The 23365-nt window shown below is 45.3% G+C and overlaps 2 protein-coding genes and 2 non-coding genes across 6 annotated transcripts; all 4 read right to left on the bottom strand.

The window, feature by feature from the left end:
- Positions 1-1332: 1332 nt before the first annotated feature.
- Positions 1333-7410, bottom strand: dnase1l1 (deoxyribonuclease I-like 1). Of its 3 annotated transcripts, XM_026154583.1 has the most exons (11): positions 7310-7359; positions 7132-7207; positions 5193-5351; positions 4584-4672; positions 4222-4311; positions 4027-4139; positions 3827-3939; positions 3585-3742; positions 3289-3385; positions 2978-3126; positions 1333-2518 (listed from the first exon to the last, which is right to left on the bottom strand). In XM_026154583.1, exons 3-11 carry the CDS (start codon positions 5340-5342, stop codon positions 2512-2514), a joined length of 966 nt encoding a protein of 321 aa, XP_026010368.1. In that variant the 5' UTR covers positions 5343-5351; positions 7132-7207; positions 7310-7359; the 3' UTR covers positions 1333-2511. The 3 variants fall into 3 exon arrangements, with proteins under 3 accessions (XP_026010368.1, XP_026010369.1, XP_026010367.1); XM_026154584.1 differs by lacking the exon at positions 7132-7207 and having other exon boundaries at positions 7310-7410; XM_026154582.1 differs by lacking the exons at positions 7132-7207; positions 7310-7359 and having other exon boundaries at positions 5193-7124.
- Positions 7411-9442: 2032 nt separating this feature from the next.
- Positions 9443-13229, bottom strand: rpl10 (ribosomal protein L10). Its single transcript, XM_026154566.1, has 7 exons — positions 13211-13229; positions 13066-13097; positions 12027-12085; positions 11186-11293; positions 10158-10296; positions 9912-10074; positions 9443-9652 (listed from the first exon to the last, which is right to left on the bottom strand). The coding sequence occupies exons 2-7, from the start codon at positions 13086-13088 to the stop codon at positions 9497-9499; spliced, it is 648 nt and encodes a 215-aa protein (XP_026010351.1). The 5' UTR covers positions 13089-13097; positions 13211-13229; the 3' UTR covers positions 9443-9496.
- Positions 9727-9859, bottom strand: LOC113014051 (small nucleolar RNA SNORA70). The gene has a single exon (XR_003270919.1). It is a non-coding gene; the product is annotated as a small nucleolar RNA SNORA70 (small nucleolar RNA).
- LOC113014052 (small nucleolar RNA SNORA70) lies at positions 11782-11914 on the bottom strand. Its single transcript, XR_003270920.1, has one exon. It is a non-coding gene; the product is annotated as a small nucleolar RNA SNORA70 (small nucleolar RNA).
- Positions 13230-23365: the final 10136 nt, after the last annotated feature.

The following is a 23365-nucleotide window of genomic DNA, read 5'->3' as shown; positions in this document are numbered from 1 at the left end:
TGCTGATGGGCTCCATAAAATACTGTTTCCACTGAAGAAGCTGTGTTTTTATTTCATGGCCAACAGCTAAACTACTCTTTATGCTGTTTGATTGTCTGCACAAAGTAGAGAAATTGATATCTACCTCAGTTTTATTCTGTTGTATTTATTTATGCTTTTTTTATTTGATCTGTTTGTACATATTAACCTGCATCTGTGTGTGGACAGCAGAGAAAGACTTTCATTGCACAGAGAAATGCTTTTCTTTGTACACGTGACAATAAACGCTTGAATCTTTGAATCTTGAATCTTTGAGGACACATGGTTTCAGTGAATCAGGAAATACTGAACTAGCTGACACACAATTTACAAAGTGAAAAAAGACAAACCTGCAGATTTTCCAAATGTAAGTGTGCAGGTTTGTTTCTGTTATCTGTGTGCTTCTGTTTCTGTCACAGATAACGCCGTTAGGATTGCATACCAGAATAAACAGAGCAGAAGAAGAGCAAACAGACAAGACAAATAGGACACAAATAGCAGATAACTCAGCACAAACACAGGCACGCTGCCACCACACGCAAGCATCACTGACAGTAAATCTGATCCTTGCAACACACAGTCTGCACTATGTGCTGAATAACATGGAATTGTAACCCTGATACTGTGCAATGCGTGCATGCCAGCACTGCTTCAGGGCAGTTTGATGTGCAGAAAAATAAATCAGATATTTTAAAAATAGAGGTCGTTTCCTTTGATCTGACTTGAGACATTCAGCTCCATGCAAAAGTCTGGACAAATCAAACTCATGCAGCAGACACACAAAATGTCTTCTTCTTCTTATCTTCTAATGTTTACGCCAACAGAAATACAAAAAGTATTTCTTATTTCCAAAGGTCAACACAGCTGTAATATCTATGTTACAGCTCCAGGCTTGGAGGGTATGACGATGATACTGTCACAGCTACAGCTGCAAGCGACATCCCACAGGTCAGCCGGGCACTCCCAGGCCTGACTCTGACGTAACACAGTTAATATAAGTGTGTAATGCAAAGTGACCACATCATAAGAGTTCTGCTCTGTGTCATAGTTTTTACAGCACACGTTGTTCTGATCAGGATTATTTTCAAATCTGTCCTTACATATTTTACACTACACTGATTAAAGTATACACCTATTCGGGAAAGCTGTGATGGCACAGATGCATGCTGGGAAATATAGTACTGGTACCTTCTAAACTTGCTGCCTGGTCCTCAAACAATTAGATCCTCAAAGAATTTTGCCTGAGAATTTGACTAAATCCCTGCAGACCTGCTGACGTCAACCATGCGACAGTTTTGTCTTATAGAGTTAAACAGCACAGCAGCATTTTATTTCATGTTGAGCGAGCAAAGCGAAAAATGGTGCTCAAAAGAGGAGAGAGAGAAGAGAGCAGGATGAGTACAACGACCCGCAAGGCTCAAAAGATACAGTCTGAAACATTGTTACTACTGTTGTTATAATATGTGCTCTTACTGTAATATGAGTGTCTGTTCCACTGTAAAGTAACACAGACCGAGGATGAGGTGACGCACACAGTGGGTTTGTGGACACTTCTCCTTTGTTCCATGATTACAGACATCGTGGTGTGACCTTATATGACGTGTACGTGTCCCACAGCCTGGGATTGCTGTTGTCCTCCATGGTGCTGATTAATTTTATTTTGCACGTGTGATTTAGAGAGAGAGTGAGGTGCTGTGTGTGCTTCAGTACAACATGATGGTGAGGGTCTATCAGAGTTACGACTTCAGATTCATGTAGTGCCAACACTTTCATGTCAGAGTAACAAACGACAAGCTTTGTAGCTGCAATAAAACAAAGACTGGGAGGCTTTGTTTTGTATATTAAGCAAGAAAAATGAAGCATGTCTGTTTGGGTTGTGCTCGGCGTGTATGACACACTGTGTCTGTCTAATACTGATCGATTGGGAAAGGAGCAGAGTTCAGCAGGAAGTTCAGCTGTTACAGTTTTCAGGTTTTCACACTTTTTTCACTTTGTCTCTGTGGCTGACATGTGGACGATCAGAGCAGCAGCAGCACATACAGACGCTCTCTGTACGCAGACCAAAGCTGTGCACCTCTGTTGTAAACTTCTCACTCAGAATTCATCAAACAGTCTTCTGCTGCACAGCCGAGGATTCTGACACTAGGTAAGAACACAGGCAGGATCTAAGCCCACAGAGCAGTCGTCCACAGTGTCCAGTCTGACACATGATGATCTGCAAACTGTCCATGAAGACATCTCAAGAAGCTGGTCATGACACAATAATGGGAATCAATGATAGTTTAATAGTGTGTGCAGGAGCAGAAAAGTCCAATTTGGCTGTCCAATCAGAAACAAGAAAGGAAAGGAGGTTAGCGTGTCCTCGATCGTATTTAGAAACTCCCCCGCTCATCCTGGGAACACACTAAAGTTTACGGCCTTTAGGCCTGTGTTTGAATCGAGCCTGCAGCCGTGAGCAGCATGTCTTACTCCTCGTCTTTCTGTCCTGTCGCACTAAAGGCTGAAAAAAACAAACAGAAAACAGCGAAACATGAAGTTTACACATACCTCTGCACTGAAAACAAACCTGGCCTCAGATGATTTTTACACCATAAACACACTCACAAATATTTACAGCAGGTGAGAAACTTTCATTGTCAGTTGTGTGCACAGTTTTGTGTGCTGTGGATGAAATCATGTGTATTTGATCTTTGAACACTTTGGGTCCAGCTGCCATAAACTGAGCGAATCTGCAGCCTAACAGTGAAGTCACGCATACACATCCACACACAGCTCGGCCATTGTACACTGCAGTCAAAGCCATATTGTTGAAGGTAAATAGTTGTGTAATTTTATCTTTTTTAACCTGCAGACCAACATCAGGGATGTTTGGAAAGTTCAGCTCCGCATGTCCTCATCAGTTCATGAACTTGGCTATAACACAGACCTATCTCATCCTCCAGGTTTATTATTTAACTACCTTGTCAATATTTGAAAGGCAACATGGCTTAGGACAAACAAAGTCATAAACTGGTTTCCACTGGTAATAGATGAGCCCCCAAGAAAGGCTCTGGAATCCTTGACCTTTAGCAGGACCTCTACCGGGTAATGGTCGCTGACATCCAGCGCCTGAATAAAAAACAGGAAGAACAGCCAGTGTCAACAAATGAACAGAGTTTGATCTGTTTCAGTAACAAAATCACAGCACACCGTGTTTAACACACTCTGTAGGTGTGTGTTTCTGTACAGTCCACACACACTGGTACAGACATGCAGAGTGTGGACTGTTACCTGCCCCTCCGTCAGTCCGTATTCCTCTGGAAAGTTAAACGGTTTGGCTGAAGCAGGCACGATGGCTCTGTGAAAGGTTTCCCCATTCACAACAATCCTGTTGGCACAAGCAGAGAGCAGCACACATTTACTCATGTCTCTTATTTCATTCACACGGTCACATTTAAGTCTGCTATAGTCTGCTTACATTTACATATTGCATATCAGCTTTTATCAAAGGAAACTTTGTTTCTTGAAAAGTTCCAGGGATCCTAAAATCTTGGGAACTCTCCTGAATCAAAGCTTTGTGCGTTTACCTGTCGTAGGGGCAGGTTGTGGTAGATCGCACGGTGGTGTCAGCGTCGTCTGGGATGAGCCAAATAAGATTCGTGTCTGTGATTAGGCGCACATTCTTCCTGTTCTTCTTAGCGAGGTAGCCACAGCCCGCATTAAAGTCTCCAAGAAGCATCACATTCTGCCCATTACAGCACAGCGGTCACCATGTACACCTGTGGTATTGACTTCTTGTCTGTTTGATGAATGCCAAAATAGTCTTTACCTCAGTTTTCCACATGTTTCTCACATGCTGTAGAACATCATAGAGGGCATCGAGCTCCTTGGTGGTGTTGGAGGGTGTGGTGTGCTGAGGTATGAGAACAAACTCCTTTATAGCTGAGGATGGAAATGAGGGTTAGAGGGAGAATCCATCCAACAGCACCAATATTTCCATTCTGTCACAGGGAAGCATCGGGGACCGACCTGTGCGGTCCGCTCTGAAGCGGACAACAAATGGCTCTCTGGAGAAAGCGTCGACGTCTCCTGGTTTATTATCAGGGTACTGATACTGGTCCGTGACCCTCACCGTCTCCTTCCTGAACACATTCAGGTTCAGTGAAGCCAGACTCCGTCACTATACCTGCACTTAGATGTCCTGTGCACAGAGGTGTAGCTCACCTGTACACAAACACGTACTGCTCCTGGTATGTCTCAGACCTGCCCAGTCTCTCGCTGGCCACAGTCTCATATTTATACTTGGTGTCAAACCTGAGGGTGAAACAGCACAGATGGGACGGGGATGCAGTCACTGCATGTGTCAGTCGCTAAGTTTGAGCATTTAGAGTCCAAACCACTCACCTCCAAACTTATGCAATAACATGTGTCTGTGGGTGTCTGTGGGTGTGTGTGGGTGACTGTGGGTCTGTGTGTGGGTGTCTGTGGGGGTGGGTCTGTGTGTGGGTGTCTGTGGGGGTATCTGTGGGTATCTGTGGGTGTGTGTGTGTGTTGGTGTGTGTGGGTGGAAGCGAATGAATAATCACCGTTTTAGGGAGTCGAGCAGCAGTGGTAAAGCTTTTCCTCTACTGTCTCTCACTTCCTGGAGCAAACACACATCACAGCGTGTGATGATCTGAAATGGAGACACAGCACAGCCATGAAAAGGTGAGTGGGAGTGGGACACACAGAGGAGCCACTCATTATTCGCCCCGCTGGTCACCTGCAATAAAATAAAAATGTCCTGCATCCCTAAAAATATTTGTTATATTTGTTCTTTTTGGTCCTTTTCCCAGACCACCGCGCAAATTAGAACGTGTTCATTCCGACTGATGTAGTAAGGAACGCGTTGGCATTGACTCTGCGCCACCTTGTGGTGCTAAATGATAATGCATGGAAGTGTCTTCATAGCCTTTGTTTGGTTGCTTTGGTTAATTTCACAATGTGGTGAACAAATTTTCAAACAGGAAACAAGTTTCTCTAAACAAATCATTTTTACTGATTCACTGAGTAATTCTGTCAGTTTGTTAGTGGCCCCACTAGCTACAGCCATGTAGTGACTATCGTCCACTAAAGAACCACGACACTGTCCCTCAGCTGCTTGAGACAAATACAAGAACACAAGCACTCTTACCCAGTCTTTCTTTTTACCTTACCCTGGCAAGAGTCACCATAACGTCACTCTTCTTCGACTTGGATTCACCAAAGTGTTGTGTGTTGAAGGCACAGATCCTAAAATCTGAACCAGCTTTAGTATCGGTCACATCCACGAGGACGGCAAGCAGCAGGAGGAGAGACAGACTCATGGCCAACAGCTGGAAGGAAGCACAGTCCCCATCGAGAAACATGATGAAACACATGAGCTGAGGGCTGCTACGGGACAAATTCAGCTTTGTTTGGTGTTTAAAAAAAACACTTTTGATGGAAGCTTTGATGTGAACATAACTGAGACGTGGACTAAAGAGGAGACAGACCACTGCATCTCTGATGGTGCAAAGAAGACGGGAGTTTGTTGCTGCCATCAAATCCAGAATATTTTCCTCTAATGGTGTTTCACCGTCTGTTTGATTTGGGAACAACATTTTTGGAGCTGGGGTTGTATAACTAAAAGGTTTTTAATTTGAATGATTTTAATTGATAAAAAGAAGTAAACAGCAAACCAGCACAAATCTAATGGCTGTTGTTGCTTGTGCATAAACATGAACTGTGATTATTCCTGTTTCTCGTGGTTTGACTCAGCAGTGAAACTTCCTGTTTCTTCCTGTTTCTTGTGAAATTAAAATTATTCACTTCTCCAATTCCTCCTGATGACCAACAATAGCTTTAGCATAAATCTTAGACATGAACCACATATTTGTTCTCCCCCTTATCTAAGGTCAGGTGACCTGGGAGGGGGGGTTCCACCCTGAACACGTCACCACCCTGTCACAGGGCCAATGCAGAGGCTCACATTTACCCGTTCTATGGGCAATTTACAGTCTCCAGTTAAGCTAAAGCCGCATGTCTTTGGACTGAGGGAGCCAGAGGGAACCCAGGAAGGCACAGCTAGAACACACAGCGACCTCGGTCAGATGATGGACTGCCACCCAGGGCCTTCTGCTGGTGAGGCAACAGTGCTAACCCTGGCACCACCGTGCTGCCCTGCATCATTATCTATTTAAAACCCACTAGCATAAAAAGGGTCAAACTGAGTTCAATCGTGTGTATGTATAAAACCGTCCACATGTAAACACTTGTTGCCCACAGAGATGATGTTTGCTCCGTGTCCTCTGTCTGTGTTTCTTAAATTTGTTACCATTTCAGCTCCTTAAAAATGTTCTCACATAAATAATTAATAGTGTGTTCATTAAAAAATGTCCACTCATATTTACTTTCAGACAAAATAACATAGCCAGTTAGCTTTCAGTCTGTTGGTCACGATGGTTTCACCCGAAACCCCTGCTGATGATGACCCACACATTCACACTTTGGCTCACGAGATGATGCACATGATCAGTAGTGGTTCCTCTTAAGGGACAAATCCACTCAGGTTCTTAGAGCTGAAGATAGAGCTGACACGTCTTCAGGAAACCAAACTAGTCCAGATCTGTCCAAGGTCCCCCCTCAGCCACAGATGTTTTGCATTAATGAGTGCAATCACATCTGTGGACTGATGAGTCCCTGACAGGAAGACCACGGTGTTCAGTTACTTCAGTCTGTCACTGCTCTTAGTGTCCTGCAGCGACTGTAACCACATCATTTCCTCAGGGCCTGGAGAACAATGTCCAGAAACCCAAACAGGAGAAATATGAAGGAAAACAAACAAACATAACAGTCCAGTCAGTATGAAACAGGACACACGGAAACAATCATGGAAAACCCACGGCACACATCTGAAACTAACGTGGAAAACAAGAAGCGAAACTCCAGAAAACAAGATGATAAAATCCTAAAATTAAACAGAAAACACGGAGCAGTGACCATCGCAGGAATGATCCTGACGTCATGGGAAACATGGAGAAATGACTCTAGTTCAGCTCTGTTAGCTCTAAAGCTGTTACACGTCTACTTTCAGCACAACACATGAAACTACAGCGTGTGTGTAGCAGGCTGTACCAGCTGCTGTAATGTGAGCTCCAGCTGTCAGGTCTTGAACCCAGACACACAGCTTAGTGTGTAGGAGAGTGCAGCTCTGTAGTCATAAACACACAGCAGCAGATTACAGGTCACACGCTCCACTGAGACGGCTTTTCCTTCGCTCGCTCCTTCTGTGGGTCGTCAAACTACAGCTTACCAGCTCTGGGACTTCTTGGAGTTGTAGGGTGTGTCCGCTTCTTACTCCTGTCTCTCGACTGAAACTCAAAGCTACCCCCGCCACTCTGTTTCCTGTAGGAGGGACTACAAGGAGGAAGCAACAGGAGATCTGCTGCTGTGAAAAACTTTGTTCTGTTTGTCAGAGATCAAGTCTTTATCAGGAAAATCATTGCAGACATTAACATTTGAATACTTCAAAGTAAAAAACCACAAACCTGCCTGGTTACACATATATGACTTAAGTATTTACTGTGAGGAGGCAAACAGTCCACAGATGAACAGATCAGGTGTGGGAAGTTTAAGACAGCCTGCAGGTTAAAGACGTGTACACTGCTCCAAAACATTCAAAGAAGACTTGTTCATCAGAGCTTAGGACCGTGTCAGTTACACTTCAGAGATATTGATCTGGTCAGTTAGCAGAAAGGGCTGTTAAACTAACAGCAGGGGGCAACACTGAGGAACCTGAAACAGGAACAGCTTTACAGGTGGAGGCACCTGACGTGGTTCACTCCTCAGCGTTTCTAACTCGGATCAGTGTCCTGCTGGGAATCTGGGATGACACCTGGAGTCCAGCTGTGGAATAATCACACGGTGTCCTCCCACTCACAAGTCCGGATCTGTGAACTGTGTCTCACAGCCAGTGTCCAACACCTGGCACAAGCTACGCTGTGGCATACAAAGACACAGGTGAAACCAGCCATCACCTGAATGCAAGGAAGTGTCCACTCCACCGCTGTCCAAACTTTCATACTAGATTTCATTTCTTTGTAATCTTCTTGCCAGTGATTCCAACAGGAAATCTAGAATCACCAGTTAGCCCCACCCACTAACAGATGTCTCTGGACCGTAGGAGGAAGCCAGCCAGGAAAACACGGGAGAACCTGCAGACTGTCCTCCTGTCTCCAGCGGACAGGTCGGCCTGGATGAAGCAGGGACACACCGGTGCCAAACAGATGGATGAAAACAAACGTTACGGACTCCAAACGTACTGCAAAAACTGTTTCTCACAGAAATGTCCCACGAGAAGCGCAACAGTGAGCACTGAACTACATACAGCAGTACAGCTGGTGCTATGGTGGGAGCTGCAGACGCTGAACCAGGACCTTCATTTGGTCTCCTTAAAAACAGAAACAGTAGCTCCACCTACTGGACATTATATCCCTAAGTTAACCAAAAATAAATAAATGGTAAATTTCCTGTATTTATATAGTTCTTTACTAGTCCCTAAGGACCCCAAAGCGCTTTACATATCCAGTCATCCACCCATTCACACACACATTCACACACTGGTGATGGCAAGCGACATTGTAGCCACAGCCACCCTGGGGCGCACTGACAGAGGTGAGGCTGCCGGACACTGGCGCCACCGGGCCCTCTGACCACCACCAGTAGGCAACGGGTGAACAGCGATGGCAGCAATAATGTGTTTGATTATCTTCTAATCCTGATTTGCCAACACGTTTAGCTGTCAGCTGTTCCCGATGCTTCAGCAGCTCGTCAATAAGAACACAGACGCAAGTTCATTTAAAGCTCTTTACCTGAAACGCAGCAACAAGTCAAACTGAGCTGAGAGCATGGACACGTCACAGGTCTGATCACTGCAGAGCACTCATCCTACTGAGCCGCTGTTCTTTAATGTTACAACTTTGTTCTTATTTTGGTTAAACTGGTGTTTACAGTACAGCTGCAGCTCCACGTGACTGTTACCTGTCAGAAGGTAACATCCACCTGTGTTCAGTATCAATGAATGTGGATACCTGTTCATGTCATTTGTGGGACAGCAGAGAGAAGACAGACGAGGCTTTCAGCATGTTACCTTTACAGTCCAAAGCGTGTTCAGTGTTTCCTCAGCTGTAAATTAACAGAATTAAAGGCTGAATACTTTGAGCCCCATGAAGGAGACCATCAGCTGTTAGTGTGGGACTGTATGCAGTTATAGAGGTTAGGATCTGTAACGATCCTCACACACACTGCTCACACTTCAGTATAACTCCTAACACCTGTGGTAAGATTAATGTGTCCAGTCTCAAGTGCAACTGGACACCACGTTAGAAAACCTCCCCCAGACTTGATGTGCGATTTCATGTTCAATGAAGACAAAGCCACGCTCTCATCACTTTTGTAATCAAAGCCATCTTTATTGATTATGTGGGCACAGAGAGCAGCCTCAGACTGCGTGCAGGGCCCTCCAGCGGGCCAGAGGGCCTCTGTTGGGGATGTATTTGACCCCACAGCCATCAGGAATCAGACGCTTCTCGGCCATCATGTCATCAAAGTCACAGGCGTTGAACTTGGTGAAGCCGTACTTCTTGGAAATGTGGATCTGAGGGCGAGAGCACAGACATGGGTTCAGCCTTTCAGTACACTTACTTACACTAAGTCCCTGATGAAGACACATTTTGTCTCAGTGGTCCCTTAAAGCACTCAGCACCTCCCAGCTGAGGACATACACAACCAAAGAGTCAGTGTCTGCAGCCTTTGCACACCAGAACCGCACCACAGCGAGACCGGTCGGCTTAATAAGCTGCAGAGGACTCACGTCACTTTACATTTATTACAGCAGAAGCTTTGGGAGCGTTTACCTTCTGACGACCAGGGAACTTGAACTTGGCTCTGCGCAGAGCCTCCACCACGTGCTCCTTGTTTTGGGCCTTGGTACGCACGGACATGATCACCTGACCGATGTGCACGCGGGCCACGGTGCCCTGGGGTTTACCAAAAGCACCACGCATTCCAGTCTGGAGCCTGCCCGACACAAAACAAGAGGATTACAGGATGAGCCAGACTGCGCTCAGTGCAGCAGGGCTACGGGTCAGTCAGCCTCTCACCTGTCAGCTCCAGCACAGGACAACATTTTGTTGATGCGGATGACGTGGAAGGGGTGCAGACGCATGCGGATGTGGAAACCGTCCTTACCGCAGGTCTTCACCATGTACTTGTTAGCACAGATACGGGCAGCTTCCAGAGCTACAGGGGTTGAAGCACAACATGCATGAAGTTATAGGCACCGCTGTTTGTGTTTGCCAACAACCCTGACTGACTGCAGCATTAACACGAGCCAGACAAACTGAGGAGGAGGGGCTTACTGAGGTCATCACACGAGTGAGAGCTGTGCTCTGACGTCTCTCTGAACCCAGGACTCGAACGCAGTCAAGACAAACTTTACTGTTCTAACCTGGAACCTTTACTTTCCCCTAAGACCCAACACTGCAGCTACCAGGCTCAGTGCATCCTCTAACAGTAACGTACTCATGCAGGCAGCAGTGCATGCTTCCTTACTGAGTAACGTGCTCAGGGTGTGGCTGAGCAGCCTTCCTCCTGTTACCCACTGTGATACAGCAGACCCTCCACAGACGAGTCACACATTAGCACCAAGTCTATCTGCCTGATGCACTGAACCTGTGACGAGCCCAGTTTAACGTTCCTGGTGCCAGTAAGCAGCTGTGGCCCAGTTTAACTGGCTCCTTCCTCATATACACGAGTCTTTATGGAGCAGCTTTAAAGCTCGCAGAGAGTGTGTGTGCTGTATACTAGGATAGTTTTTATATTTAATATACAAGCTGTTACATTAGGTTACAAACATCTCACAGCTATACAATAGTTTCCCACAGTAGTAATCAGTACCCCCCCGAACAAACACTGGGAACAGCCAGTGATCTAAACTGGAAAACGAGACTGGCTCATTCAGCTATAACACCTCTAACAAAACGTTTAAAGCAACCTGGTCTTTTAACCACAGAGGCCATCGTCTCACTGTCTTTATCAGTAAACTGCACTCACGGGCCAAAGTGTGCTCCTACAAAGAAGCACACACGTTACCAACAGGTGTGTTAGTCGTGGCTCCTGGTCTCCTCACCTTCTGATGACAGCTGCTCGTACTCATCAGAGACCATGTGGCCGCACAGGGGGAACTCATCCACCTTGGCCTTCTTCCTGCCCAGGTCAAAGATCCTGATCTTGGGGTCTGATGAGAACAGAAGAGGAAGGATAAGAACACTGAAACTCACGTCTGCATCAGCGAGACCAACTCATGGGCTTTTCCATCAGCGCCTACTCGGATCGACTGGAGTCACCTGACGCAGCTGTCGTCATAGCAACACGTCCCGAATAAACGTGTGACACGAACACTCCAACAAAGGTGGATGTGGAGAACATACCTGCTGCTCGGCCTGTGGCACGTCGTCAGACTCGGGGAACGAGACGCTCTCGTGATGCTACTGCCCAGCCAATCGGCGGCCTGCAGTCTGATGACATCACATTTTACTGCCTGCTCGGATCGTTTGAAACCCGGGCCAAGCAGGTACGATAAAGGTACCTTTATAGTACCTGGTACTACTATGACCTAATGGAAAAACGCGCTGAGCCGATCTGAGTAGGTACCAATGGAAAAGCAGCTTTAAAAATGAAACAATGATGACCAACTAATTAATTGTGAGCCACACAGCAGCAGCATTTTGTCTCAGTGGTCCCTTAAAGCACTCAGCACCTCCCAGCTGAGGACATACACAACCAAAGAGTCAGTGTCTGCAGCCTTTGCACACCAGAACCGCACCACAGCGAGACCGGTCGGCTTAATGAGCTGCAGGAGTCACAGCAGCCCACTGTGACAGTTCGGTCCAGAGGGGTGACCGTGATGTCACCTGAACATGGTCCCACTGAAGTGTTACAGACTGAAACAGGAAACATGGAGAACGTACCAGGCACACCCCTGCAGAAGCGGGACTTGGGGTACGGCTTGTTCTTGCAGTACCTGTAGCTGTGAGAGGAAACACACGTCACCAACACTGAATCTTAGTGTAAGAGGTGGACAATCTAACAACCCTTCAGCCAGCACGCTGGACCACATCAATCACATGCTGGCTACGCAGCTGTAACACCATCTGATTGACTGTAATCACAGAGTTTATGATGTCAGAGCAGGAAAGATGAGACAAAAACTAAAAAAGCCAGAGTCTGTTCAGACACACATTTATCCTGTGATGTCTGACCTGTCAGGGACTGTGAGACCGCTGTAACCAAGTATTCTTCATAAAACGACAATTATCCCTTTTATCTGATTGTTCATCAGCGAAACCTGCTTGAAGCATAGCAACAACGTGTGTCTGACCCCAACCACGTCTATTTAAAACTAACAGCTAAATATAAAAGTGTCTTCTCCCAGCGGGTGTTTTAAAGCAGGACAAACAGGAGAACATACGGCAGCCTATCCTTGAGTCAGTAACACAAACTGATTCACACCGACGATCAGGACATTTCCTGTTTTACAGACGTTAAATCAAAACCAACAATTTATTTATAAAAGAAACCGCGCAGTGAGGACTCTCACAGTCAGGTGACCTTCGTGGGCTTATAACAGGGTCAGAATATTTGGTGACGGAATTATTTTATACCACAATAAACTGTGACTCGGAGCTTTTAAGTCTCTTCACGGCTTCAAACAGACTCTGGCTGGGGCTGAAAGTAGTAGCATTTAGCTTGTACTGTTATCGCACCGTGCTAGCGTGCCCCGTGAACGGACTGCTTTACGGCGCTCGTTGTGAACACATTTAAATGGACTTCACAGTGTAGGACGACAGAAACGCCGGGTTTTATAGCACATATTATTATTTTTATTCTTATTCCTCAGGCCTGGGGCAGGCCAGCACCGTGCACATGGCGCCGAGCAGGAGCCGCTGCCATTTTCCTCTGAAACACTCGCTCGGCCCTTCGCTCAAACGGGGTCAGAAAATGACTTACCAGCGGGCTGGTCGGCGGCCCATGGTTGCAATCTGGAAATTAACGAATAAAAACAAGTTACTAAACTTAATCTGGACAAAGATAAGTAAAAAAATAGCTTTAAATTAACCGGTATGATGGAGAGCCGAAGAAAACGCGACCTCACCACGCACTCACCTAATGGAGGAAAGGAAGAAGACGTCACTTCCGCTTTGTCATATGGACAGAATGGTTCACGAGGGAAATTTTTATATTCATGTACGCGTTATTTTTGCTTCAGCGTAGTTTTATTACAACAATAAATGATTACTATATGGATTTTATTTAAAAACACAGTTGTAAAAATTCATTTAAGGGCTCTTAACGAACACCAAGTGAATGCTGGGAAGTGTAGTTGTATGCAACGTCAATGAGGCGGGTTAGCTACATTTAATTCAAACATAATTTTATTTAGTAGAACATACTGTAAATCTTCTCTGAGCCCAGACTCATTTAAAATGGAATCAGAGAAGATTTACAGGCCAGGAATACATTACATTAGGATTAAACAAGAAATCTATCTGTGCTCAGAGAAAATATAATATTTGTAGAATCACAGCCTATTGTCTGACTTGGTATCAGTGTGGTCCTCTTCCAAAAGTCTAGCAGCTGATCTCAGTTCACAGACATTTGCTGACTTTTGTTAGAAGAAGAGGAGACGCTACACAGTAGCAAACTTTTTCTCAAATGTTGTTGCCATCAAATTCAAAATACAGGGCAAAAGTCTCAAGGAAGTCTGACAGTGTTACTCTGCTACTCTTAGTATTTAAACTGTCTTTGAATAAGCTGGCTGGGAAACACAAGGCCCGGCCCTGGAGAACTGGGAAGCACACAGATCAGGTTTCTGGAGACCTGGCAGAAACAGAATTCATACTGTCTGAGGCTGGCACAGAAACGAAATTAGCAAAGGCTCCGTGGCAACCTGGGGCAGCCTCCAGCTGGGGCGGCTGTTGGAGCACCACTGGAGCAGCCTCTGGATCCGTGACAGCCTGAGGTGGCCTCTGGGGCAGCCACTGCATCCAGGGCAGGCTGTGGCACCCTCCAGTGTGTCAACACAGACAACCACTGGCACTCACATTCACACGCATTCTTTCCAGTGTCAGTAACTACAGCTTACAACTTTTTCACTTACTTTTCTGCCACTGAACAAATGTTTTCTTGCAATTCACAAGTTAAAAATTTTCAGTTAATATCTCAAACTTATTCAGAAGTAAATCTAAATGTAAACACAGCCAGTGAGTAGGTCACAGACTTACCTACAGAGTGGAATAACTGTTTTCATTTCCAGTGAAGCTGTGCAACATCACATCCGCCGCACTAACAAAACTAGACAGATTATCTATTTACATGTATCAGCAGTGAAAAGGCGTGCACATCCTTTACCTGCAACAATAATTCTGTTAGCTCAGTGTGTAGTGAAAATCAGCACGTTCCAAGGCCATTCCGCCGGTTGGCCAATAGGGGGCGCTATCATACCATATGTCTCGAGTCTCCTTCACTGTACCCTTCTTTGGCTAATTCCTAAAAGGAACAATGAGCTCATATCTGAAGTTTTGTTAATAGAGAACAAATGTTCTGTTGCTAAAGCATGTGAGGAATCCGAGCTTTCGTCTTACTCCAACATAACTCGACATAACAAGGAGTGTTCAGCAGTGCAGGACCAGCTGAAGGTTGGTCATGCTTGGGTCTGGCTCGTACAGGCTAGTACAGGCATTATCACATGCCTGTGAGATTCCTGACTCATCATGTGCACACGGCGTTTGTTAAAGTTTTATCCTTTTGCAAGTAGATGTATTTAGGAAGTGGCAAAACACTGCCACTCCCTTGTGACTCTTTCAAAAACGCCCATGAACTCTTTCTGACATCCCCCTATAGCCTCGTGTGAAGGTCAGCTATGAGTTCTCTATCTTGTATGTTGATTCTGTTTTGTCTGAATTTGCTCCTGACTCTGGCGGAGCTAAAGGCCAGTGATGACGGCGGGACGATGGAAAAGGAGCAAGGACCAAAAATGGTGCTACAGTATGTGCCCGTTCTGGTGACAAATGACACACACACACACACACACACACACACACACACACACACACACACACACACACACACACACACACACACACACACACACACACACACTGTAACAGAAATAGACCAGTCGTTTTCAGGCTTTAAGGCATCCCAGGTTGCAAAATAAAAAAGGTGCTTCTGTTTTAGTACAAGTACTGATACAACTGATGGTCCTGTTCTAAGACGACTCTTTGTATTACCCACAGATGATGTTTGTGAGTTAAACAGGCTGTTCATATGCCAGCATCGGCCTTCGCTCCCATTAGTATCTGAAAGTCTGATTTCTCATAGATGCTAATTTGAAAGTGCTAGCTGATATCCTTTCTATCTCATTAGCATGTTAGTGAGACTTTTCTTTCTAACATGCTAGCAGGCTTATCAAAAACATGTTTTGCATCAAAGCTGGCCAACAAGGAGGTTAATAAGAGGAAGCATTAGCTGCCATGATCAATCACAGTAGCTTGCTTACTTGCTAATGCTAACTCTGTGTACACACAATGCACAGAAACCACAGCCAGCAGCAGGTTGCCTTCCATGCTGGTCAATCATCAGTTTGCACATATGTGCTAACAATCAGAAACAAAGCTCCTGGCCTCTCACACTGAGGCGTAGTTTCCAACGAGATGCAAAGAAAATGATGCTTCCAGTGACAATAGCCAACTGTGTGCACAGATTTAATTTAAAGAGTGGACACACATGTGTGAGAAACTTTTGGAAAGTTATTAATGAAACCTACTGTTGTTCTGCTATGGATAGCTGTGGGTCATCTATGAATTAGAAGGTCGGTAAACTGATCCCCAACATGACCAATATCTCCCCGTGGGTGTGAGTGTGAACGTTAGATAAACTGCCTCACCGTGGATTGAGGTGTTGAGGCTTGTAGTAAAACGTGCTACATAAATATTAGTCCATTTACCATGATGAACAGAGAAAATATCTAGAGATCCTTTTTCTTCTTTTTGGAGCAGGCTGTAGGCATGATCATTTCTGCTATAATTTTTGCTCTGGCTTCATTTTTCAAAAGTTGCCACTTTGTCACCTCATGAAGTGTCTCAAGACTAAAGCCAGTGCAACGTACCACTGATGGCACCACTGCATACTTGCTTCAAAGCATCAGATGTTATTCAAATATCTCAACAAGAGGAACTAACTCAGACATTTAACTAAATTCATTGGCTGAATCTGGGTCATTTTAGGAATTACTGCTGTTCTGATAGGTTCAGAAGTCTGTGAAGCCTTTGACCACTAACTGACCAACCAAGTTACCAGTAAACTAATCTTATTATTCCAGATATTATTCCGACTCCTTCAGAGACGATTGTGCCATATGATTAAAAACGCACAAATGTTTAAAAGTTGACTTTGTACCTCAGCTAAGGGACGTGTTAAACCTTACTTTCAGAGTAATTCTACCCCCGTCTGCGGTTGTGGAATTCCCCGTTGATTCTAAATCAGGATTCCTTGAGTGCTGTGTGTTTCTTCTATAATGTCTCTGCTTGCAAACTGCAAATCAATTTTCTGAATTCAACAGTCCTCATGGTTCCTTCGATATGCTAAAGATGCCACAATCACCACAAGGGACATTGCAAGTCGCAGCTTGCACACTGCAAACTGAACTTCAGATGCAAACCAACATGATGCCACAGCTCGTCCTTTATATTCTGTCTATGAATTCTGTTTTCATGCTGTTTCCCGCCTCATATCTTCAGACACAAGAGTCAGATCATTCTCTCTGTCTACTCCTCCAAAGGTAAAAAGCTTAAAGTCTGAAGAAATACAGTGAATTATTAGTGTGTTTGTATTAGAATACATAAGGAGGACTGTGCAACAAGCAGAAGACGGCAACAATCATGTTGTCAAAACAATTGCTTTTTCTGTGGTTTCGTGGCTACATGCTGCTCTCTTGGCAACCCAAATAAAGAAATACACTATCGAGTTGTTCATTCTGCCAACCACACCCTCGCACACTGACACAGTTATGTTTCCATCACTACAGAAAATACTGAACGACTTCTTCTTTTATAAAAACCGACCCTGGCCCTGACTCCCACATGCTTCACTCTAACACTCCACTAGGTGTTTGTCTATAAAAGGGATTTTAGCGCCCACAGTGTGACTGTGTAAAAATAAAGTATGTCCCCACAACATGCCCAATACAAATATACACACACACACACAAAATTACACACTGATCGGTGTGGCTGCTGTAGGGTGTGGTAGGTGACACACTGTGTGCTGATGTTAAAACGGAAATGTGCTGGGAGGTGTATCTGTTAGAGTGTGCTGCCTAGAGCTCAGGGCCATCTATGCTCTTCATCAGTCTGAACACTCTGTGGCCAAAGAAGAAATCCCACTGAGAATAAGCTCTATGTGTTTGTATTTATACGATTATGTCAAAATGAATGTGATGCCTTGTTTCACAGCAACATGTTACTCCAAGGATCCAGGAACCATGATGGTGTATAATGGTAACAGTTACTATTAGAGAGACATATGTCTGTGAAGGTTCTCAGTCATCCAGGTCATCATACTGGACTTCTTTAAGTTGCTTGAAGACGTTTCACCCCTCATCTGAGAAGCTTCTTCAGGATGCATCTAAGGATAAAGGACACTCTTTCGAGGATGCCAACGTTTACATTTTGGACAGAGGACAGATGGTTTGAAAGAGGAGTAAAAGAAGCCATCTATGTCCACTGTGAGCGACCATCTTTGAACAGATGCGGTGGTTTACGACACCAACTGTCTGCCATCTATAATCCAGTTTTGAGTTCCCTCCCCAGACGCCTTAACGCCCACTCACATCCTGGGCCATTTGACCTCAGGAAATCGCATGATAAGGTGGGGCCAGGTTTGACAATGAGCTCACCCGAAACTCTGGCTGATTGGGACCCACACCCGTTTTCATACCTTGGCTCAGATGATTAGATGATCATCAGGGGGTCCTTTTGTCCCTCTTTTGGGGGGAAACTCCCACTGGGTTTAAATCTGGGACTATCCGCCATTTGACCTTAGAACTGAAGAAGCTTCTCGGATGAGAGGTGAAACGTCTTCAAGCAACTTAAAGAAGTCCAGACGCTTTTCTTTGCAAGCTCCTTTGATTAGAGAGACATCAGAATGAGAGGTGGGCGGGTCACCTTTCAGCTGTCACTCAGTGTCGTCACATAAAATCTGAAACCTTCACCGTTATCAGAAGGCTGAGGAAAGCTGGCTGCTGCCACGTGAGCAGCAGCTGCACTGTGACATGTGTCGATTAACACAAATGAGTAAAGCATGCAGGCTTCTGAATGCTTTCGGATGAGAGGTGAAACGTCTTCAAGCAACTTAAAGAAGTCCAGACGCTTTTCTTTGAAAGCTCCTTTGACCATGCAGGCTTCTCCATGCAGCAGCAAGTGTTCTCAGGTTCAGTGCTTGTTTGCATGTCAGTCATATTCTGGTACAAACAGTTCCTAGTTACCACACAGCAGTCACAGGACCCACATAGCCTTTGGGACAAGAATCAAGTCCGTGTCGTCAGTTTGATCATGAGAACAGTAAAGGTTCAGTGTGAGTTAAAGTTCAGCCAGTTGCTCAGTTTGCTGAGTCTCGACACCACCTTTGATCACTTTGTTCAGATGTTTAAGCTCAGACAAAGAATAAGGATTAATACTGACTCCTCAGCAGGTTGCCTCGATGATGCACTGCCCAGTTTCACATTAGCGTCTGTGGGCTCGTCCTTTCTGCTCGCCCCTCTGCATTCATCCAGGGGCAGAGCTGGTTATGACGTGGTTATACTGTCTCACTCAGTTCCTGACTTTCTGGGATTTGTTAAGTTCAAACCTTTCAGCTCTCAGGTCAACACTCAGACCTCGAGGTAAGATAAACGCCCAACATTTATCTTTGAGACACTACATGTAGTACATTACTATTTTGGACCATTTGCTAATAAAACCACACAGATAGATAAACCTCCGGGTTGGCTGGGATTTTCCAGTGTGGATGTGAAAGTGTGTGGTTTCTGATAACACATCAGGGTATTTACCCACTTAGTTTGCAGGGTCCCTCACTACACAACTGGATTTGAAAAACTGTAAGAATGCAAAAATGTTAAATGTGAGGCTTCATAACGGCGCGGTGGTGGTTAGCACTGTTGCCTGATCCAAGAAGGTCCTGGGTTTGAATCCACCATCTGGTCGAGCTTGCAAGTGGGGTCAGGTTCATTAGTGATTCTAAATTAGGCGTGATTGTGAACTGTTTTTTCTCTGTGTGTTTGCCCTGTAACAAACTGGTGACCTGTTCAGGGTGTACAGTTCCCATTGCCCTGTGGCAGCTGGGATAGCCCCCCACGGCCTCTTCATTTACTACTGCGAATGCAGGTAGTTTACCCCACACATCAGCATCACATGGTCCCCAGAGGAAAGGTTGGCACACAGCGCTCTCAACAGTGGGGATTTCTGCTGATTGTGCATTTGATGCCCACATGTTGTTGACTGGGAAGTGAAAACAAAGTGTTGCTACAGAGACTGGGAGCAAGAAAAACAGAAACAAATGAATCTGACTCACTCCTGCTTGCTCATCTTCCTCATCACTTGTTTGTTCTTCATGTTTGTCCATTGGTGGCCTCACATATCAGCCAGCATCACAGGGAAAAGCAGGCTGAGAGAGTAACTGCGCCGTCCTCTGTCACACATATTTAGCAACGTTTCCAAGTAAAGGCTGATCATATTGCAGTCACATCTCCTGAATTCTGTTGAGACATATCCACCCCTACTGACACTTTCATTCTGCTACGCATTCATGTGTCGTTACAGCAAAGGCACCAAAATTATTTGGCTCAATCTGAAAATAAAAGTAAACTCAGTAAACAGAAGTAAAGCGTATGTTATAAATCTAATACAGACTGATAGAGAGGCTCTTTTCTACATGGCTTGGGGAGGACGCTGAACCTCGGCTGTTTATGTTAAACTCTGTTGTGTGTGTGTGTGTATTTGTGTGTGTGTGTGGGTGAATGAGAAACACATTGTAAAGCACTTTCTAGAAACGCAGAGGTTAAAAGGTTCTGTCTGAGTGCATACCATGTACTGCATGTGTGCCTCTCTCTCCCTGCTGGTCGTGTCTCTGCAGGTCTGTGTGTCAGGCTCAGCTGCTTCAGTAATGAGATCATATGATGTCATGCTGTTCACGAAGGAGCAGCCTCCTGATTGGTCTGCTTGAATCCTGAACCCCAAATGTAGGTTACAGAGAGCCTCCCAGGAAACACACCTACCACAGCGCCGTTAGTCTGAAGCTTTTAGTCTGGTTTCTTTAGTTAGTCAGCAAACATCATTTTAGCATAGCCACTGTAGTAATATACACACAGTGTACAGTCTGAACAGCTGCAGACATGATCTTAGTTAAAGATCACTCTCCAACAAAGCTCAGCGTCTTTGATTTTTAATAACAGTGTAGTTATAATTGTCATCTCTGTTTGTCTGTCGCTAGCATACCTTCCATTCAATCATTTTTTTAGCCATAACATATTAACGTTACACCTTCCAGTATCCTCGTGCTTTTACTCCAACACCTTGTCCTTTAAACACTAAAGTACAGCTCATCGTTTGCACAGAGTGGATCACACTGTAGCACAGACTGCATCTGCCCTGATGGTGAGTTTGAGACTAAAGAGGAGTTGGATACGCTCGCAGGTTAAAGTGCATGAAAACCATGTTTAGTTACCACCTTTATGATTACAGCAGGAAGCTCATTTCTTTTAAAGTTCACTCTGAAACTTGGAGTAAGAATTGTTTCAATAAGCTGTAACAGCTTTCTGCAAGCCTTCACCTCTGCTCACTCACTGCACTTTAGAACCATGTTTGTGATTTTGGGAACTTTGGACCATTTAAATGGAAGAATTTGACAATCTGACAGCACGCCAGTGGTGGGTGACAGTCCAGTATTTTATTACTCAGTCAGTCAGTAAATGGCCTGCATTTGTATAGCGCTTTTCTAGTCCATAGGACCCCAAAGCGCTTTACACTACATTCAGTCATTCACCCATTCACACACTGGCGATAGCAAGCTACATTGTAGCCACAGCTGCCCTGGGGCGCACTGACAGAGGTGAGGCTGCCGGACACAGGCGCCACCGGGCCCTCTGACCACCACCAGTAGGCAAACACGGGGTTAGTATCTTGCCCAAGGATATTTGGCATGCAGCTGGGATCGAACCGCCGACCTTCTGATTAGTGGCTGACCTGCTCTGCCACCTGAGCTACAGCCACCCAGCAAAGGTGATATAATACCCTTAGAGGTGCACAGCACTCAGAGAACCCTGCACTTCGATCTGTGGAAGGATGCTGCAGAAGTAGAAGTTGCAGGGAGGAATAGATTTCTAAGTTCTTAGTTTGAGGCTCAGCAGATTCCTGAGAATTTTAAATGGAACTTGACTGATACTGTGTGCAGGTATGTAATGTGATGAAACCTGATATGTTTGGGCTGGATGGGTTTTGTGCTTTGAATTATACAGTGAATGTGTCATTTTGTCTCTCTGTGCAGGCCAGGGCCTATGATATGCCACAGCTTAAAGGCAGCAGAGTTGCAGAGGCTGGAGTGACCACTGGCTATCTACTTGCAGGGTGGTGGGTCTCAGAGGACAACTGCTAACCCTGTTGAAGTCATCATGTGGAGTGCTACTGGTGTTGTGGCATAGCTGGCTCTGGCCTTGGGACTGTGTGTTTTTACTTGATTCGCATATGGGACACTGGACTGTTTTATCTTTTATCTTTGGATAATTGTGTCTTTTAGAAGTTTATTGACTGTCATCTTTTTGCCCTGCTGAGACGGTTGGTCAGACCTAGAATCTTTTGTGTGTGTTACAATCTGCTCACATTCACACTGAGTAATGAGATAACAAACACTTGGCGTAAACCACGAGTGTGGGGCACAGTGGCTAACCAATCAACCTGCAGCCCAGCACTGCCATCATGGTCACATGGTTAGAAGATAACCAAAGACAGGCAGCAACTAAAAGCAATGCTTCACCCTCTGCTCCTCTCTTTACCTTTACATCCTGTATCACGTCCATTAAAGAGCACATACAGTGACACCCATACACACAGGGAATGCATCTTTGTCAAATACTTTAGGCCCTGCTCTCCATCACCATGTGTTTCATTTAACATGAGCTTCCAGCGAATCCTCGATGCAGGTCAGGGCCTATATTGCGACATACGCTCATGCAGTGGAGCTGAAATGATGACTGTCAGACTCACACGGTGAATGAGTCACGCAGGTGTGATGTGATCCTGTACCTGTGATGTAATGCACGTTACTCACACCACCTGGGTGACCCACATTTACTCACAAGTGACTGAGAAGTCCTAGAGCCAGCAGGGTTCATGATGAAACATCATTCTGTCTGTAGCTGAGGTGTGTGTGTGTGTGTTTATGGGGGACAGCACATGTGTAGATGCTGCATACATGACAAGAGAAATGTTCCAGATTTAATCCCAGAGAGGGAAAAAGGGGGCAGATAACACTAAGGAGGGAGGCTGAGAGGTGGATCAGTCATTCATAGCTGCTCCACAGCCACATTCCTCCCCCCTTATATGGACAAAACTACTGGACCCCATCTCTTCATCTCTGTGTTGAATACAGAAATGCAGAATCCACACAGGGTCGGCACGTTTTTACCCCGTGATCAAATGTAAGACCTGTGATTTCTAATGGACGATCGTCTATACTGTTTCCCCTTTGGAACAAAAACAGCACTGTTTGCACCCTGGCTGAATGCAGTGCTATCCACAGTACATCTCTCTGCATCGTTGCAAACCTCTGTTTGTTTGCTTTGCTCCTTTCCTCACTGGCCTGGTCGCCGCCGCTCACCAGAATCTCTCTGTTTAGATGAGTTTGAGAGTAGAAGACCCAAGAGAGGCGCGCTGGTCCTCAGGGAATCCAACAGTGCTGTGTGCTCGGGCCGACAGCCAGAAACATGGAAAAAAATAAGCAGAGTAGAAACACAATGGGGAGGGCTGTGTGCTGGAAGCTGGGGGGGTTAAAATCACAGGCAGGCTAAATGAGACAGAGAGGAGGCTAACATAGACGGGGGAGAGAGGAAGGGAGAGCTTACCTTAAAAGGCTGTGTCGACGGAGAACGTGTGTGTGTGTCTGTGTGTGCGTGTGTGTGTCTGCATGTGTGTGTGTGTGTGTGTTTTAGCTACTAGTAATAGAGTCTTGTACTCTAATTCATTCAGCTAAGCCACGC

Source organism: Astatotilapia calliptera, chromosome 20, assembly GCF_900246225.1.
Source record: "Astatotilapia calliptera chromosome 20, fAstCal1.2, whole genome shotgun sequence".
In the NCBI taxonomy this organism is placed as follows: Eukaryota; Metazoa; Chordata; class Actinopteri; order Cichliformes; family Cichlidae; genus Astatotilapia; species Astatotilapia calliptera.
The sequence above is the reverse complement of the archived record's forward strand: the minus strand, read 5'-3'. Positions and strand labels throughout refer to the sequence as shown.